The sequence below is a fragment of the Bactrocera dorsalis genome, chromosome 2 (assembly GCF_023373825.1).
Source record: "Bactrocera dorsalis isolate Fly_Bdor chromosome 2, ASM2337382v1, whole genome shotgun sequence".
NCBI lineage: Eukaryota > Metazoa > Arthropoda > Insecta > Diptera > Tephritidae > Bactrocera > Bactrocera dorsalis.
The window spans coordinates 17,370,692-17,391,866 of record NC_064304.1 but is presented as its reverse complement, the minus strand read 5'-3'; the positions used below and the strand labels follow the sequence as shown (position 1 = coordinate 17,391,866).

The 21,175-nt window shown below is 37.2% G+C and overlaps 1 protein-coding gene across 2 annotated transcripts in view; it reads right to left on the bottom strand.

Annotated features, from left to right (window-relative positions):
* Positions 1 to 21,175, bottom strand: part of LOC105225748 (uncharacterized) — a 357,778-nt gene that overhangs the window by 31,204 nt on the left and 305,399 nt on the right. For both annotated transcript variants that reach the window (XM_049449564.1, XM_049449565.1), the window contains 2 exons: positions 10,023 to 10,114; positions 9,364 to 9,474 (listed from right to left, as the gene is read on the bottom strand). In XM_049449564.1, coding sequence (XP_049305521.1) covers positions 9,364 to 9,474; positions 10,023 to 10,114 — 203 coding nt within the window. The remainder of the gene's footprint in view (positions 1 to 9,363; positions 9,475 to 10,022; positions 10,115 to 21,175) is intronic.

The window sequence follows — 21,175 nt, the reverse complement described above, 5'->3', positions numbered from 1 at the left end:
GTCCGTTATGTAAATACATATGTACTTCCGAGATGAGTGAGCTCATATAATTAGAGCGAAATTCCATTAATGCTAATTAGTTGTGAAGTTCTGCAAAAAAAAAAGGTTCAAAATGGGTAACTTTCCAGCATGAAGAGGAAATGTTATTTGCAAAGGGTGCCATCTCTTGGGTTTTGGGTACAAAAATTTAACTGTGTATAAATATTTAATTAGTAATGTAGCCTAAATAGCAAAAAATTGTGAGCCCCAACGGGGGTTAGGAAACGCCATAGCATTTAAAGTGGTGAAAAGTAAACATTTGTGAGAAATAAATTTACCATACTTTAGGAGCGCCATTGGTTAGTCTCAGCGATTATATAAGAATGTGTGGATTCCTGTTCTTCAGTTCACCTTGAAGGTTTGAACAGCTCTGAATTGTCAAGCAGTAAAACGTGACTTATCCATATACGAGAGAAGTCTTAAATATTTCGAAAATTTCCTCTACTGCTCTTTAAAATGTACTTCTGCTTAATACAGGTTATATAATGGCACAAATTGCTATGCTTAGGTAAAATTACTTCAACCGTTTTTATTAGATTATTCTAGTTCAGATTGAATGGTTTATCTTTAAGTTGAAATTCGAACTTCGACTACTAATTACAATCCTTTGTGCAACCAGAAAATAGATTTTCTGTTATATGCTGACAAAGCGTCTTCAGGCCAATACAAATTTGCTTAGGCGTTTTATGCCGCTGTGATCTCTCAAAGCCGTGATAATCAAGAAAGTTGTGTTAAGATTTTCTTCTTCTTCCAAACAACTTCTACAACTGGCATCGGTATACTTTTCAATCTTACCGCGTGGAAACCTATAACGCAATGACTAGTTATAACCCCTAAAACGACTAGCCTTTCTATCCACTTTGAGTAATAAAGATTTTTCGATAGCGTCAGAACCAGCTGTGACCAAACTTTGCCGAAACCCAGCTACGCAGTATTAGAACGCACGAAGAGAGCGAAACTCGGACTCGTCCTCACTCTTTTGAAAGAGGAAATTTTATTTGCCAACTCGTCAGCCTTTTTGTTACACCCGATTCTGCTGCGTTCTATCTAGTCTTTTCTCGAAATGGTCCTTTTTCGTAGGTAGCGAGGTCAGATGATTGTTTAGTAGCCTTGAACACGCGGTAAGTGCCATTAAATAGAATAGCACACAATTTTTAAACATTGGCATGTCGTCTTTTGAAAACAAAAAAAAAAATAGAAATCGTTGCGTCCATGAAGACCTGAATCGAGTTCGGGACATGCATATAAATACAATGTTTGAAAAACAAAAAGAAATAAATAAATGAAGAATATTCGCGCATTTTAGGAGGAAAGTTAAATTACTGAAATTACTGGTTTTCTTATTCGAAATCGAATAATTCGTTATCGATTTCGAAGATGAATGTAATGGCCGTTCCTTTACGACAATAGGTTCTAAGCAACCGGAGCCCAGTTGTTTATGCAGCCACGAACTATCGAGTCGACACCAGTTTTTTCTGGAATGTTTTCTGCCGACACAACAACAACAACCAGAATATTGTAGTGGTATATTTTGTCGTTCAACTTTGAAACCGCTTCTGTTCTCTGAACTTCTTCTCCAACGAACTGTAAAGCACTTTCAGATGAAAATATGATTATAGCACTAAAGTGATACTAAATCAGAATGACCACTATTGGTCGGCAAAAATGTGTATGGTCACATTTGTTGTCTTGATAGGACTGTGAGAAGATTTTTCGGATCACATGCACACTCTCGGAGTAACATTTGCTGTTGACAGTTTGCAATTGTTATGACCAACCTAAACATTTTAGCTTAATCCTGAAAGCCGCACACTATATTTGGTTCCAAAAATTTGGGTTTTCATAACAAAAAACTGAGCTACTCAATAGCTCAAAAACAAAAAGGCACTTCACAACCGTACCGAGCTAACGTGCGACCACCAAGCGGGGAAAGTTTTTCACTAGGCAATGAGCAAGCAAAACGTGGCACAAATTAAATATAAAAAGGAGTTCACCAGCACAAAGAACACTCATTATGCTCATTATGGCGCGCAAGAAAAATACATCATTATGTCCGCAAATATTTTTTCGCTTAAAATAAAAATAATGAAAACTCGGATTGTTTGTTCTTTGCTTTTTTCTTATTTTTCCTACTTATGGGCTTGTAGAACGTGTTGTTGTTGTTTTTTTCTTTTTGAAACAAAATTATTTGCCGAACAACAACAACAATAGCAGTCATCCATCGCTGCAAATGGCAATCAGCTACGCTGCCGACCGAATCGAACAACTTTCAATAGCAAAAAGCATGTAACTCGCTCGCGCGAGAACGCAGGAAGTGAGCGAGATTCGTGTTTTCACCGTTGTAAATGAGAAAGCAATTATGAGCGGTCGAATGAATTCTGAATTGCACTTCCACAGCTGAATTCATGAGCAACGCTGCGAAGCCTCGCATTCGCTTAATAATGAAACACTTGTGCGCCGCTGCCAAGTGGGGGAGGAATGCAAGTAAATGAGATGCGACTCCAGTGGCGCGGAAAGCGGGTGCTGAGGTAAATATTTGCATATCCTGGTGCGCACTTTTTGCTGCTCCTTCGTACAATGTTGTTTGCTTAACTTCTGTTCTTAATGTGATTGTCTATATTAATGACAATTATTGTTGCTATCGTCGCTGTTGTTGCTATTGTAGCTGTAGAACTTTCATTGTGTCATTGCACGGCGCACATTTATCAATAAATGTTCAATGGACATAATTGGCACTTTTGCCATTTATTACCGGACTAATGAAACGTTTAACGCAACTGTCGAGTCGCGAGGGCAAACGCTCGTCTCCCTTGGCTATAATTACTATGCAGCTGTGTGTGGGTATGTGGTTATGGGTGTATTGTGCAGCTTAATTACGATTTGACATGCGATATTGTAATTCTTGAAAAGGAATTGTGAATATGAAACTTACATTTTTGTTGCGAAAATTAGTAAAGCAAGAAAGCGTTAGAGACGAAAGTTACCTCACGAGAATCCCATATTAACACCGTAATGCCACGTTTCATTTAGAGTGTATAAAAAAAAATTTTAGTGCGCAGTGAAATTAAATTATTGCATAAGTAAATGTAGGTAGCAGTGCCAAATTCCACCTTCTAGATTCTGACTGATATTGACTACATTCAAAGGGAAGTATACTAGAACGTTTTGATTTATTTTTATAAAATCGCTCAAGCAGAAAATGTTCTACGGACCATTTTGAAACACTCTGCGAGTCTAAAATCTGTTTCAAGACAGCGATTTTTAAGGTGAAGTTTAGATTTTAGGAATTATAAAAATTTCTTCGTCAGGTTTTGGAATACCCGAATGAAATTCAATATATATTGACCATTTCGGAACCGGCGAGATAGGAGAACTATATCACATATCTCCCATACATTTATTGTAAAATATTTAAAACAGTCAAAAACGGTAACTTTGACTGAACTGCAGCCATAATATTATTTGCAAAAGTATATCAAAATATATTTATCTTGATTTGGATGAGTCAGCTGGTTTGGAAGCTACATGCTATAGTGCTGTGATCTGAAAACATGTAAGGAAGGGCTAAGTTCGGGTGTCACCGAACATTTTATACTCTCGGATGATAAAGTGATAATCGAGATTTCATTATCCGTCATTTACATATTTTTTTATTTTGCTGTAAAATTAATTAGATTAGTAGTTCCGGAGATATGGTTTTTGGTCCATAAGCGGGCGACGCCACACCCATTTTCAATTTTTAAAATAAGCCTGGATCTGCCATTTCTTCCGTAAAATTAAGTGTTTCTGACGTTTTTTGTTAGTCGGTTAACGCACTTTTAGTGATTTTCAACATAACCTTTGTATGGGAGGTGGGCGTGTTTATTATCCGATCTCTTCCATTTTTGAACTGTATATGGAAATTTTTGAAGGGAAAGACTCTATAGAGTTTGCTTGACATAGCTATAGTAGTTTCCGAGATATGTACAAAAAACTTAGTAGAGGGCGGGGCCACGCCCATTTTTCCAAAAAAAATACCTCCAAATATGACCCTCCCTAATGCAATCCTTCGTGTCAAATGTAACTTTAATATCTTTATTTACGGCTTAGTTATGACACTTTATAGGTTTTCGGTTTTCGCCATTTTGTGGGCGTGGCAGTGGGCCGATTTTGGCCACCTTCGAACTGAACCTTTTTATGGAGCCAAGAAATACGTGTACCAAGTTTCATCATGATATCTCAATTTTTACTTAAGTTACAGCTTGCAAGGACGGACGGACAGACAGGCATCCGGATTTTAACTCTACTCGTCGCCCTGATCACTTTGAAAAGGCATTATCTCTTATATTTATGTTTTAGAAGATGTCTGACTTTTCCTACGGTGTGTTACAAACTTCGTGACAAACTGATTCAGGAAACCATGTTGAGCCATTGTATTCGATGAGGCACTGAAAATTTTTAAAGCAGCGTGGATTCTTTACCTTACCAATTACCAAGATTTTAAGTCTATGAGATTCAGTGTCAAACGCCACAGCACAAAAATATAATTTGCCACTTCCTCGACTTAACACTTCAAAACAGCGGACGTTTAGCTGAATTCGAATGCCGATAATTTTTTTCAACTTTTGATTTTTTTTTAGAACTAAAGCAAACTGGTGCTGCTGCAGCTATCAAATGTGCAGTGGTTTTCATTTTCCAAGTCCAGCATCGAGTGCGAATCGAACAAGCAACTAGCGAAAATCATTTAAAGATGCTAAAAAATATTCGGCAAAAGCAGCTCAAAATAAAGAAGAAGGGAGAAGTGTCGTCGGCAGATATTAAGTACTAAACTATCAAAAAGTTCGCTCAAAAGGGTAGGAAAGCCCGTTTGAAGGATTATTTGTTGAATGGAAGAATATAAAGAGAAAAGATTTAGAATTTAAATCAATTAAAGGCAAGGCTGAGGCTGTGTATTCGTCATTATTCAAGCCTTAAGCTTACCTTTGCTATAATCCCATAATGTTATGCCTTTTTTGAATAACTGAACAAAACTTGTAAATTAACAAAAGGTTGGAATTTAATACAGGGTGTCCCTATTTATGTAGTAAAAAAAAATCATCTGCTAATAATTTAGGCTTGATAAATATGGAGCGTTATGCGATGGGAAAACGTGTCTTCATTACTAAAAAATATTTCAAAAATGATGAAAGATTGACGGCAACAGTTCAAAAATGTAATATCAAATATGGTAGGAATAGTGTTTTCACTTCGTCAACTGCATTTAATTCCAATAATGAGTTAATTTTGGGACACCCTTTACAAGTTCTGTATAGATATGTCTACTCACTCTAGCAAACGTAGAGACTAATAAATAGTTTAAAAAAGGAAAAAAAGGCTTTGAAGGGTATTCCTCAGAACAATGATTGCTTAGGTCCTCTACCTGCGCGCATATACAATGTATTATTGTGCCGCGGTCTATACCACTGTTTTTTGGCATAAAAGTGCGGCTGCACAAAAGATTGGCATCAGTTTTCACTTTCACTTGAGATTAGCGGACCGATTTCTAAGCAACAGTGTCTGGCAAAATGACATCAGGAAATAATGAACAATTTGCTACCAAACTCGATCAACATGTAAAGGAACATTTAAGAGCAAACCAACAACAAAAATCAGTTCAGGAACTAGATGCCATGATCGGTTTGCTTCTGTTGAATAAACCAGATGTTGTCGAATCACCGGTAACAACCGAAGCTACAGAAACTGTACAAGCACCAATGACAACAGTTGCAACGACAAGTAGAGAAGCAAAAATTGCAACAACAAGTAGAGAAACACTGGCGACAACAGAAGCAGCTGAAACAATATGCGCATCAACGAGCACAACATCAGTTCAACCAACAACTTTACAAGCAACACCAACAAACTGCGCAACCTCACCAATACAAACACTTATGGAAGCACTGGTAGTAACAGAATCATTAGAAACAACAAACGCACAAACAACAGTAGTGGCACCAGCCACTATAGATGGACCAGCACCAGAAACTGCACAATCACCAACAATAGCACATTTACCAACAGCAACGGTTTCACCTACAGCTATACAATCACCAATTGGTGCAAATATAGAAGCACCAACCACAAGCGGTGCATCAACGAGTATGCAAACACCAACAGCATTTGTGCCCACAGCCAGAAGCACACCAACAACTATGCAACCAGTAGAAACAACACATTCTATATACAATACACCAAGAATGCATTATACACCAACACCAAAGCGTTATGCAGTAGCAGCTCAAGCCGCAACCACACAACAACAACAACAAATAGTAAAACATTATCCAACAACAGTACGTTATGCAGCGGCAGGCTCACATCCACCAACAGTGCAACAATCACAAGCAGCAGCAGCAGTTGCACCTACGCAAAGGAGATCTTTACCGCAGCTTCTCGAAGCCGCGATTAACAGGTTGAAGCAAAGACGAAGAGCAGTGCCAGCACATCGAAAAATAGAATCAGCTTGGGAATCACTGGCTGAATTACAAGAATCACTCGAACTGGATGCCGAGTCAATGGACCCTCGAACTGAGGTAATGAGTAGACTTTGCGACGAATATACGCGCGTCGTCACATTATTAAGCGATCTTGTTTATTCTCCAATCGAAGAGTAGTTCATAGTTTTAAGCTTTTTAATTACTATTAGTTATCAGATTTTGGAAATTTGAATAAAAATATTAGGTTTTAAGACCCAAAAACAGATCTAAGTTTCATATTTTGTGCTGGACAATGAATTTGTTTCTTTCGGGTTTTATTCAACAGGTTTAATCCGAAATGGCGGCTACGTCGAACCATCTTTTTTAAGATAACCATAACGGGCAACTTTTGTTTTAAATAAAAACTATAGTAGCAGTAAATTGCAATAATAATAAAGAGCTCAGGATCACTGGTTCCATTTGAATTTATGTAAACATCTCTTTAAGTATGGGAATCCAACAACAAAAGCACTTGTTGACTTTGTTCATAATTTGACAATTCTTAATTTATTCTTCAAAATCTAAATCGTCCCTTCAAAGTAATCCCGTTTGGCCAAAATACCAACGTTTTTTCGAATCCTCAAAACAGTCAATTGCCGGAATAGCCTTCAACGCACGTAGCAATTCACGATTAATGTCTTCAACTGACGCAAAACGGAGCTTGAGTTAGTTTGTTGAAGAGCCAAAGGTCACACGGGACTGTTATTGTTTGAAAACTTGGCGAAAACTCACGAAGGTTCAAGGCAGTATGTAACGGTGAAATATCGTGGCGCAAAAGCCAAGAGCTTTCGGCCCATAATTCCGGCCTCTTTTTATGAATAGCTTCGCGCAAAGGACGCATAACACCCAACAAGTATTCCCTGTTGACAGTTTCGCCAGTCGGAAGGAATTCGTTTATATTTTTGATGCTCTGACGTGGTTTTTTCTGTGTAGGCTCACCTTTGTCACGATATTCGGCCGATTGTTTGTCTGTTTCCTGTTTTCTGTCCAAGACTTATTGCCAGTAATAATATGTTTCATGAATGCTGGTTGTCGGAAAGCATTGTTTCAAAGGAATTTCAGAAAGAAAACTACTCAAGGAATTTTATTTATCGTAAAAATAGTCAAAATGCATTTATTTTTTACCTAAGGAACAAGATTCATTTTTTACAAGTATGTGGTTCAAAAGCCTCGAATTTTCTAGAATATCATATATAAATTTGTATATATTTCAATTATTAAGAGATTAAGATTAAGTGTGATATTTTTTATGTTATATAGTACATACTCTGATCATTTTAACATCTGAGGCCTATTTGTTCTTTTTACAGTAACTTAAAATATTCATTTCAGAAAAAATGGCTAATGACTAAGCAGCAGCGCATCGATAAACTTAATTCAATTTTTACCGATGAAGCACTTCCAAAGACCACTGTCTATATGTGGCGTTGGTGAACTCAATCGAGGTTGTAGAGCATTCCACGACGAATTTCGTCAATGTCTTCCAAAATCAGCTGTTGTTCTTAAAAATATTGATACAGTGCGCAAATTGATATTGCAAGATCGTATATTTCCAAGCAAATGGCAGACTGTTTGTTTAGAAAAAACTGGACATGTCCTGAAGGACAACGTGGAATAGTAAGTTCTGTGTGAGATACAACCATTTGTTTATCATTTTTCACAACGGTGATGAGAGCTTTCGCAAATCGACCGAAAATACAGAATTTTTGAGCCATGAAAGCATCAATTCGATGGTGTCATTCTCTGTACAATTCTGACTTGGGACTGAATGACTTATTTCCATTCCGTACGTTAAAAATGAACTAAAAAAACAGTTAAAAACAATTTTCATTAATTTTTTTTTTTTGAAATGCCTAATAAAGTGGCAAAGTACTTCCAGAATTGGTTTAATCGAATGCCAGAGAATATAAGTCTTAACGGAGAATATTTTGAAAAACAATTAAGCGACTTTCGATGATACTTGTCTTTGTGCTCCAATCCCGAAATATGAAAGGCCATCCTCGTAGAGTACATTTTTCAACCACATTCAAATTTCTATTGAAAAATTAAATGAAATGTGTGCAGATAGCTTTTTCCACACCGACAAAACTTTTATATATATAAGTATCTATATATAAGACACATGGATACCTAGATAACTCTCAGGATATGCGATATAATATATCAGTAATATTTATGAAGGCGCACATTCAGATTTTTGAACATTTTATGAATTAACAAACGCAAATCGCAATTAAGAACAATCAAAGCAGAATCTTGGCGCATATTTCTGCGAGAAAACAAATAACGGCGCGCACCGAATGACAACAATAAAACCAACAAGAGCTGCTAATGTCCACTGAAAAGACGGAGCAGGGCAGGACTAGAAAATATGGCACATGGAATGTGCATACCAAGATGATACAACAACAACAACAAAGAAAGCAGCTCCAAGTGGCCAAAAGCAACAAACGATTTATTTTCGCATTCCATCACAGACAAAGCAAAAGCACCAAGTGATCACAAGGACACAAGAACATACTTCGACGCACACACATACACTTACGAACAGCTGCATTGCCACAACCAGTGAAGCCTTTCTTCCACATTCCCGCTTGTTTTTTGTGTTATTGACCATGTTGCTGTCGTACGTGTCGCCGCATGAAAATGTTAATTTATCGCCAACGACACAATTATCGCGCTACAACAACAACAGTAGCATAAAACTAATAAAAGAAAGTTAAGTAATACTTTGTTTAGAGTAATAGCCGACGCGCTGCAGCATAGTATACCAGCTGTGAGATGAGAAGGAGGTATGGTAGGTGGTTGAGAAAAAATCGCTGTGACTTACATCGACATTAATGCCAGACACCGGAAAGACCAGCGTGGGCGGTGACTCCTTGGGCACATAGCGATAGAATTCCTCAGTGCCGAAATACCAGCGAACCGAATAGAGAGCAGCCTGCAATGAGAAAGCGAGGAAGAGAGAGTGAGAAATAGAGCAAAAATAGTTAACAAATAAGTGCAGAAAGAAGCGCAAAAATAGACACACAGCGGGTGTAGAAGAGTGCTGCTGTCGAGGCTGTGTGTGCCAGCAGGCAAGTGGCAAGTGGCATTAGAGACGAATTACCGTGCAATTAATTTAATTGAGAAGCTCACAGTGAACAGCATGCCAGACATTCTAAATAAAATAATACGGGCGTAATGAATGGCGGGTGACGGCAGCGTTCCAAGCAGATTGCACAGTGGCAACTGTCAAGTGACGACTGATGGCAGCGGCGCTGCACGTTGCCTAGTATTTATGGCAGAAAGCAAGTTATGTTAACAAATTTTAAGTGCTCATAGCAATAGTTGTCGCCTGCTGGGGGCATGTTGGTATTGCAAGTGCAACGAAATGGCACACCTGCTGTGGGAAAATTGCGCAAATATTTATCTGCACAAATCTGTGGGAATTAAACACCAGCGTTCATCACAACAACATATAATATATAACGGTTAATGTTAACATACCTGTCCCAGGTCGTATTGGCATGAGAGCGTCGCTGCGTTGCCCATTATAACTGCCTCCGGCACGAATATCTTCAGGTCCTTCAAACAGTGCGCTGTCGTTGTGATACACGGCGTATGAGTAACCGAGGCGTTGCGTTTTTTTGAAAAGAGAAGATAAATTCGGAATATATTACAATGTTAATTAATTTAAAGTTTGCAAATGTTTTTGGCTATGTAATTATTTAAATATAGTAATATTTTTTAACCAGCTTTTATTAAGATCAATAATATATACATATGCTGAGGATTGATTAAAAAATGGGTCAGGATGCCACACATTTTGAATAAAGCACCGAATTTTATTAGAGAAAGATACAAAATAAGTATTTTGTGTTGAAATAGCAACACAGAATTTTATCATCAGTAAACGAAAAGCATAAAAAAATTTCTTAAAATTTCTTAATTTTTTTTTTCAAGTAGTTGCGACCCTTATTTAATTTATTTTTTAATAACAGAAAATGCATATAATGATTTATAAAAGGTAAAGTAAACAAGAGAAAGGTGCAAAGTAAATTTCTCTCAGAAAAGGGTTGCCATCGTACTTAATTAATTGTATAAAAGAATTTTTGATGATTTATAGTTCTTAATACAAACTATTAAAATAAAATATATTTCAAGGATTCTTTCTCTTTTTTTTTTTAATAAATTAGTAAAAAGATTGATTTTATTTCTAAAAAACTGAAACATGAATGAATTTGGAATGAATTGTATATAACAGCTAATCAATTTACATTGATACTATGACATAATTTAATTAGGGTTATAATCAAAGGGTATTGTATAAAAGGAGGTTAAAAACAAAACACGATAAAATGCTCGAACGTGTGAAAAGATGAAAAAGTTATGCAGAAATCGTATAAATAATGAACATACTTCGCAGCACCATTTAGTATATCAAAAAAATGCATAATGAAAGTAATAGAATATTTACAAGGTGCGTTTCAAAGTAAACACGTTCCAAGTGAACTTTCTGAATCTAGCGCCCCTTGGTGGCGCCATCTATATGTCGACTGATGCGTTATAATCTGCTATCTTTAGCGATTGTCCAGTAAGAATTTCATGACATTACATTGATTGGAAGTGAAATTATTGTGTTTTAAGTGTCAGTGCGTTTGTATTATCGGTGCGAAAATGAGCTTCGAATAAAGACCCAACATTAAATTTTGTTTTAAAATTGGTAAAACTTTTACCGAATCATTTCAATTGATGAAACAAGTTTATGGCCATGATTTCCTATCCTGTAGCAGAGTGCACGAGTGGTTTCAATGTTTACAAAGTGGTCGTGAGGACGTAAAAGTAAATGACAATCAACATGTTGACCAATCAAAATCCGTGATCACCGGACATACCATCGAAACTGTGCGTGAATTCATCAAAAATCAGCCGAAATCATCATTGAAATTCATGGAAATGGAAATGAACATCTAAAAAACTTCGATTAATCGCATTTGGTGCGTCGTATTCGACGTCTTCGGCCCGAATATCGCGAAGATGAAAGTTGGCGTTTGTTGCACGATAATGCACCGTCTCATAGATGGACGCTTGTGACCGATTATTTGACCAAAAGTCATATTCTAACAATTAAGAAATTCGCTATATTTTGAAATTTTTGTATAAAAAAAGGAATGAATGCCATGCAAGCCACCAATGAAATTTGTGAAGTTTACGGACACGATGCCGCATCAGTTCGTGTAGCACAACAATAGTTCACTTACTGCCATTCTGGAAATTTCGATGTGAAAAGATGCATCTCGCTCTGATCGGGCCATCGTTGAAAAAGGCAATGAATTTATGGAAAAGACTGACTAGGATTGTCGTACAAGCTGAGGTGGCATCGCTAAGGAACTTCACACTCATCATAAAAGGTCCATTTTTGGACCATTTAAATAAGGCAGGCTACAAAAAGAAACTCGATGTTTGGGTACTGAGCTGCTCCAGCCTGGTCGAACTGATCAACAGAAAGGGCTTCGTCTTCCATCAGGACAACGGTAGACCTCACACATCTGTGATGATTCGGCAAAAACTTAAAGTTCATTATAAATATAAAAGTTTAAGGTTGATTAGATATACGAAAAGAGACCTCAACAGATAATAAATGCTTTGGAAACAAATGTTTTCAACTATTTTTGCGAAAAAATAACCGGTAATTAAGAGTTAAGTTCCAGTGGTTATTAATCCTTTTTCACCCTTTCAACCTTTTTCTGAACAGGCGACGATTTTAACTATTCAACCAAAATATTTCATTTGAAAAGCACTTTAATATTGAAAACAGACGTATTATCTGAAAATCTCGATAATTTTTTTGCGAAATAAATCTAAAAAAATATTATATATTTGCCACATTCGTCGCCAAACGTTTGGCATGCAAAAATATGCCGTTATTATTTTTTGCCAGCTGCGCACGATAACAAAATATGCGATTATAGAAATTAATTAAGCTTAAATGATGGAAATTAATTTATATTATTCTATGCTAACAAAGGCCGGTGATAGTGAAAAGTATAAAAAAACACACACAAACAAGATATTTTATAAACGCATGCGCACACATGCACATATGCACGCATAAAATCACAAAAACACAACAAACAATTTAATTATGGGTGCTTAAGCAGCGTTGATGGCAGCAGCATTTGCGCCATTGTTCCCCGCCATTGTTGGTGTTGCCAGTGTGGCGGCACATTAAATGCAGACAACTAACGGCTGACAATTGCCATACAAACACATATGTACATGCAAACACAGCAGTTTCTGCGGTTTCGCCCATCCAGCGACGCATACAAACACCGTTATATATAAACATAAATGTGCGAAATAAATAAACTAGTAGCAAAAACGCGCTAAATTGTGCAAAATGCCAAACAAAAAGCTTAATGAAATATGCGCGCCATCACAAAAACACAGCTGAAAAACGCAAATTATGTGAAATATTAACATAATAAAATATTAACAGAGCCGAAGAGCGCCCATCACACGCACAATCGAACGTGCGTATGCATGGATGTGTGTCTGTGATCTGCAACAAGCGCATGTATGTGTGTAGTGGCGACGCATTGCTGCGCTTGACACATAATTAAGTGGCTTCACCAGCAGCTATTAGCCAATTCTGCGTAGTCCCGTTAGCGCTGTCATTGCCGCTAACCGCAGCGCAGACGAAAGTCAATATGTTGCAGGCGCGCCGACTGAAAGTGATTGCCACAAAAGGCGGCAAATTCGCAGAAAATTTAAATCACTTTTTGGTTAAAATTCTAAGAGCTAGAAGATGAGGTTTACATAAAAATTAGGTGGCCAAAGCAAGCGTTTAGTTTTTGTGTGGTGTTATTTGATTGATAATAAGCTCAGATTTCATTAAATATGATTCTGATTATTTCGGTACGGTACTAGCTTATCTGCGATTAAGACCAGTTCTCGGTCAAGCCAATCTTGCTTTTCGGTGCTTTGGTGTGGTAAAGCGCAGTCAGAAAAATCTCATACAGAAAGCCAGAATTGTAGTGAACACCTCTGCAGCAAAACCAGCTGTAAGACTGGCGGCATTTGTTGAATTTTCCACAAGGTTAGACCAATAAGCAGCACACAATACTTGACACAGAAGGTTTCACACTAAAATAGGGTCGATGGTGCAGAGCATGCATCCAGCCATCGGAACTATACTAAACAGATGGATAAAATTGACTAATGGACAGAAGATCGGAATCTATTGCTCGAAACTGGATCTCGGCTGATCATGGAAATTTCGGAAAAACTGCAATGTCTTCCAGGCAGAAAGTTTTGTGGAAAAGAAAGCGGCTAAAAATGAAGGAAAACCTCGAAGATAGCAATATAAACGTTGAGACACAGGCCGCAATTAAAGCAATAATCTTACATCGCATAACGTCCGAGAAAGTCCATAGAAGCAAGAGAAAAATAGATGTAGCGGTTGTCTAAAAGCGGCTGCATTTATGTAAGTATATAGTACTATGTTTCAAGCCATGAAAAGAATTCCGGTAAACAAAAGAGCTTATGCTTTTCAAAAGATTGTAGGACCAGCACAAGAAATGCTGGTCAAAAGTCTGGAAAACGATACATAATGAAATTTCTCAAAGGGCTGACAGATCGAGCGAGGTGAAATAGGATCCCTTAAGAATATGGTGATTAGCCAAGACCATGTACAAGAGCCCAGAAAAAAAAATTGTACTTTTCACTCAGACGAACCCGAAAAATCTACAGGACGGTTGTTTACCTAATGGCATGTCACAACTTACTCGCATCACTTGCGAGCACAAGGGGCATAAGTGACGATGATACATGCTGAGAGTAGTAAGTATGAGGATGACGCTGAAACGGTCCATTTGCTTCTGTCCATCAATAACTAGAACTCGTCTTAGATATAGTTCAGAAAAAAGTATCAAAATAATATATCAAAATAAGATATCAAAGCTTTGACGTCCTATATGACGAATACTTCACTTAAAATCAAACTGAACCTTCAAAGGGTAGGGAACCCCGTTCACAACAACTCGAAACGACGTATTAGCGACTTTGTGCGTTTTACGACGAAACCTTATATTGAAAGCGTACAAAATATAGCTTGCGCAGGAACTGAAGCCGCTCGACCTTCCCCAACGACATCGCTCTATGGGCTCTTGAAAAGTTCCAAGAAGATCTGATGTTTTCGAACCACATTTTGTTCAGCGATGAGGCCATGACAACTGACTATTGGTGCCTGAAATTAAAGCTCGTGATCTTGAATTCATTTGGTTTCAACATGACGGCATTTACTACTCGAAATGTTCGAACGAGTCATCGAAAACTGGACTCAACGGATGGTCCATCTGTGAGGTAGCTGCGGCCAACATTTGAAAAAGATAATCTTCAAAAAGATAAAGGGCAAAAAATGTTTTTTCGATTGATAGTAAACATACCACATTAGATTTGAAGTTTATTTGCCCTTTCTTTAAAAAATAAGGAACCTCGAAATGGATCAGCCTTTATTTGTGAGAAAGAGAAAGAATTAATTTCGAAGTAGATTTTATACTGCCAGGTATTTTTAGTATAAATTTCAAGTTAGTTTTCTCAAATTCATATATGTAGATATCCATACATATGTTTGCAAAGTTATTCGATAATGATTTTTTATCAATAAATTTAATTTAAAAATCACATAACTTATTTCCCCTAAACTGGCTTGATAAAAGAGTTTTGTTTGCTTAAAAGCAAATTTGCTCAAATATGTTCAGGCCATATATACATATATATATATATTGAATTAAATTAATGCAAAAATGTATATGTGCATAAAGTGTATTTGATAAAAGCTTATCAACCATTAATCGCTCCGGCACTCATTGACATATGGGCTCACATACACACAGAGGAATTATATTTGTGTACGTATGTCCATATAATGGATTAACTCATCATTGGGAGTGCGTAAATTGTTGTGACAATCGCGTTAACGGTGCACATGCCACAAGTACACAAAATTCATTTATGTACAAATAATAAGTGATAAAAATATGCAGATTCCTTCATTAAGCGACACATTATACAATAAGCAAATGTCGCTGGCAACACGGTGGCACATGCCACATTTTAACAAATTGGCCGCTCTCATTATTGACAAATTTAAAGCAATGATAAAAACGAGCAGCAACAACAAGAACAACAACAGCAATAAATGATATTGCGAAAATGCAGCTAATATAGGGTGATGCAACAACAGCAACTACCAAACGTGGCAACTAACGTGGGTATGTGCAGTGTACGAATGTATACATATTCATGTGAGTTTATTCATATACGACAATAAATATATATGTGTATGTATGCGACTTAATGCAATTGCTTGTACACTTAATGTATTAATTTCACGCGCGCACACCTCCCCGAGAGGAGTGTGAAAAGAAGAAAATTGCTGCGGTGGCAAAGCACCAACATATTGCTGGTGTGTGTGTATGGCCGTTGTGGCATGTGCAGCACAATACAAATTCAATTGTACGCTTTTCACGCTACTTGCAGGCGCACAAAACTTAATTACTCCAACACAGCAATAAAAATCATAATGAAATAAGGCAATAAAAAAGATTAAAATAAAATGCGAGAGATTAAAATAAAAAATTTAAAAACTCTCTTCACTGCAAAAATAAAATCAAGCGTTGCGCCAGAGCATGCGAACAATCACTCAGTGAAAAAAAATGCAGAAAAAAGGAAAAAAACTTGAGTCATGATAGAGAGAGAGTGAGAGAGACAACAATTGAAAATGACTTTGAGTGGAAAAAGTTGCGGTAATTATGAAAAAATATGTGAAGAATGTCAATTTGTGACAGTTGAGTATCGTCTGGCCTGTCAAGTGCAGACACAAATGCATGCATATTTTATAAGTAGTTGTAAGCACCTCGAGGGTTGCATTTTTTACAAGTTTAGTCGAGTTAAATATTATTTTCCAGAAATTGCCACAGAGGCACCTGAGTATGTAGCAAGTCTCCAAAAGTAGAGAGGAGCCAACGACAAGAAAAATCAGAAGATGATTCTTGACCTTAGTTTTTAAGACTAGTGGTGGAACATAAGAATGTATCCTTTGCAACGGCGCATCAAGATCTACTATATTATGTAAATATTAATTAATTTTCTACAACTTTCACAGGGTATACTAAATTTGCCATGAAGTTTTCTATAACTATACATATTATTTAAATGATCGTCTTGACAAGCTGAGTCGACTTAGTCATATCCATTTGTCTGTCTACAGTAAATACGTAAATTAGTCACCCTGCTTTTGAGAGATCGATGTGAATTTCTGCACACATCCGTTTCGATCCAAATACAGTTTTTGTATGGTCTACCGGTGGAGCTTTCATCATCATGAGGCATGTAACCAGATGGAAGAAATATTGTACCAGCCTTGCTATCCTTAACGGCTACTGCAGTCAGGTCATCTGAAGAGAAGTTTAGAACAGCATATGATTGAATACTTTCTTTATCATTATGGCTGCTCTTATTTAGTTTTTCTCACTCGTAAAATATGTATAGTATGTTTACGACTTCAGTCCTGATAGCATGCTTCCTTAGGTTTCACACGCTTTCTTAACTAAAGCCGCATCGTCGCCGATTATCTCTAAATTGAGTAGGAGTTCGGCAGAAGCGACTTTGTTTTTACGCAGTTTTATTTGAAGAACCTTGTTAAGTTCGGGTTTTCTCGCGGGGGTGGATAGAACTCACCTCGCTTGCCTGCGCTTTACTGTGACTTAAAGGATCTCCCCTAGATCCCTCTTCACCTTTCGCTATTCTAGTGCGTTTTCATTGTTGACAGCCGGATTGCGCTTCTTGAGACGAAATTCCTATCTACCTAGTATGCTTAAGAACCTTCGTTGTGGACGGAATGTAACTACAGTCCCCTATTTCTGGAACGAGTCCCTCTCACAGATCTTTAAGTTTCGCAAACGCTTCCCTGACACATAGAAAGGAGAGGCCGTCTTTATATTTTATGATCTTAACCCCATTGAGCCAGCCAGCACCATCAACAGTAGGCATGCTCGGCTCTGCATCGAACCTTGCGAAGAGCGGAATCCCCAGTTCCAGCTCTACCGTTTTCTATTTCTCTTCTGTAATTTGTCCAAGGGATTTCTTCGATTAATGAGTTCCTCTTGGCTCTCTCGGTGTCTGTCGGTCCGGCCCATGTTGTGACGGTCTCACATGATCGAGTCTGACGTTTTTCCCTACTTTTGCTCAGTTATTTGGCTGGCCTAAAAATATTGTTACTTTGTCGCTGTTTGGTTTATATGCAAATCATGTGGTATAAACTGTTCAGATTTGTTGAGTCCAGACCGAATGGATGTGAAAATTTTATAAATTTCTGAGAAATGAATTTTGCTTTAGTCCACTGCATATGATTTTTTGCTCTGTTAGAACTATTTTCCTTTTTATTTTCAATTCCTTTTTTCATTGTCGTAAATTAATTTTATTTAAAAAAAAAATTTTACTCCCGAAAAAAGTTCAATCATTTGCTTTTCATACATTTTTGTGGAGAAGCAGAAATACTTACGAGTATTCGCGGCTTTGTGTGTGCAATCACATTTATCACTCACACCTTTAAGGCATTCATTTTATTGGCATTTTTTAATCAGTGTTTCGCAATAATTGAAATTGCTACCCACCTTGAGCTTATGCGCGAACATTGCAGCGGGCCGACATGCGAGCGAGCGGTTAGTGAGGTTAAGGCTGAACAGTCCACAGTCCAACAATCATTCAACCACAGGTAGGCGCGGATGCAACCAGCACGACCAACCGCCTGCCGCCTTTTGCAGCGCCACATAAATAATAAAGGAGACAATCCGCTTCGCGCTCCTCCACCGCTGAGAGTGCATCATTGCATTTTTATAACTCAATTGCAGCAGCTTATGTCTGCGCGTCCGCCCGCCGTCCGTCCGACCGACCGTTTGCCCGCCTTAACAGTCGCAACCGGTTCCGTTCGCTTCCCATGGCGTTGTGTGAAATTTGCATATGCTGCATTTCATGAATTCTCTACATTTCCTCAACCCTCCGTCCCCTGTACCGTATTCCGACTGTTCCATTTTAATAGCGCCTTTTTTTCTTTAATTTTTTTTTTAACTCTCTGCATTTTTATGATCATCGATTGGGTAATAAAAAGTTTGTTGTTGTTATCACTTTGGCAGCATCAGTAAACAACAACAGCGGCCGTGTGTGGGGAGAAATAAGGCTGAGGACACAATTAAAAATGAAATAACCGAATATGTGATTAAAGTTAAATTAACTGCCGCATTGCTGACAACAACAACAACAAAAGCAACTGTAAAGAGTGATGAGGTTGTTGTCGAAATTGTCAATATGAAGATAAAAAATATTTCCATACGGAAGCACATTAGGGTGTGGCGGCCAGCAGCAGTTTTCACTTTTTCTTTGATTACTTTAACTTTTTTGATTCATGTGAAATATTTTAAAAACAATAATAGGAAGAAACTCGTCACAAACGAAATTATTAATCTGAGGCCGGGAAAAAGAACGAAGGGGTCGGATGAATTGTTAAGAACCAGAAAGTAAGAGCTAAGTGTGGGCATAACCGAACATTTGTACTTTTATATAAAGTCTTGTTAGTTAAATGGGGTCCACAGCGACCATTCTAATCTAATCACATTATAAGAAAAGAAAGCCCTTTTTTATTAAAATAACGTACATATTATAGATCGTAAGTCCTTATACACATACCTAATGTGAAAGTTAAGCGAACCACTGCCACGCCCACAAAACGTTATTAAAGGAAAACTTTTAAGTATCATAACTGAGCAGTAAAATAAGATATAGAACTGTAATTTGGTTCAGAGAATTACAATAGCGAAAAATTTTAAAAAGTGTGAACGGTCCTCAAAAGTGGGAACGGTCCTCATAGACGACAAAAATTACAATAGCCGAATTCGCTTAGAATTCCCATAAGAACTGTTACTGGCAGTTTGGCAATGGATAAAATTGGATGATAACCCCGCTCACTCTCCACATAACGGTACTGTTAAAAACTACTTGGAACGCGATAAATCAATAACTAAGTACCCAGATAAATTCAATTTTACACCCGAAATTGTATGAGAGGGTTTTATATGAGCCAGTGTAAAATTGAAAGATGGAAGAGGCACCACCCATAATTATGTAAAATAGCACACATATCTCGCAGCCCGCTCTGCCGATTTCAACCAAATTCGATATGTGACATTTTTCTAATATTTTTTTTTATGTTTCACTGCGACAATGGAAGCCATCGGACTGCAATCGCGCCCCCTTCCCATATAACACATTTTTAAATTACATCTGACTCTTTTCTCTTTAGTGAACAAATCAAGAACCTATAAACGGGATAAAACTTTGCAGGAATAACACCTTCAACCTCAAACTTCTTATGAGCATGCATTGAAATGAATTGCCAATATAACAAATATATAATATCCGGTTGACTTCACTCCATAAGATTAGTAATGGTATCTGAGGTACCTTAATGGATCTTTCGGAACATTTTATTAGTATGTGTCGTATTCATGGTGTACTTGGTGTTGGCAAAAATGTATATAATTGGGTCAATAAGACTCCTAACTCCCGTATACAACGTACGTATCAAGTTGTTCAATAAGTTTTTTCGTTTGATAAGAAAGACACAATTTTACGATTCAAAATACATTTTATTATTCAGTATAATCTCCTTGAACAATAATACACTTGCTTCAACGATCCTCCAATCTGTGCATCACATCCCTGAAGTCAGAATCCGAATGCTCCAGCAATTCGAACTTTAAGTCAAGGATTTGAGCCATTGTCAAAATTCTCTTGAATTCATTGTTGTGATAAAAATGGATTTTTTCTTCTGGAAACCGGGTATTTTGTTGTTTTGTTTTTCTTCAAGTGATCCGCAAGATTGTAATAATATTCAGAATTAATTGTTTTACCAGTTTGCAAGTAATCCACAAAAAAAATTTCTCTCGCATCCCAAAAAACTGATGCCATAATCTTCTTGGCCGATTTCCAGACACGAACTCGTTTCGTTTCGAAGCCGAACTACCAGGCTCTCACCACTCTTTAGCCTATTGTTTTGATTTAAGATCATGGTGATAGACACAAGTCTCGTCCATAGTGCTGAGTACTACGATTTTTTTTCTTTTGTATCATTTTATCGAGGCTTCTGCACTGGTCAATTAAAACCAAGGAACATTAAGGACTAAATGGTGGATAATGGAAGGCCATGTTATATTCAAATTTTAAATTTTATCAATTTATAAATTTGTTAAAGGACGAATATTAGTAATTTTCGCTTTTGTGCTCTAAGGTTTTCGGCAAATATCCTTGTAATGTATAAACTTGACCACAGAAACTCAACCTTCTAATCAAAGTCCAAACATTACTAGCACATACCCGTTAAAACGTTATTTCTTTAATTTCAAAGGTTTTCGAGAGAAAAAGTATTTGAACAGCTCTCTTTAAATTAAAATGGACGAAAACTTATTGGAAAACGCCGAGTGAACTGTTGAAGTGATAAAGTGTTGTTGTTCGAAAAACTTGATTTTTCTTTTCCTCAAAGAGAAGTTTACTCTCTTAATTATTCGAGCATGCAATAAATGACTCTGACTCTCACTTTCGTT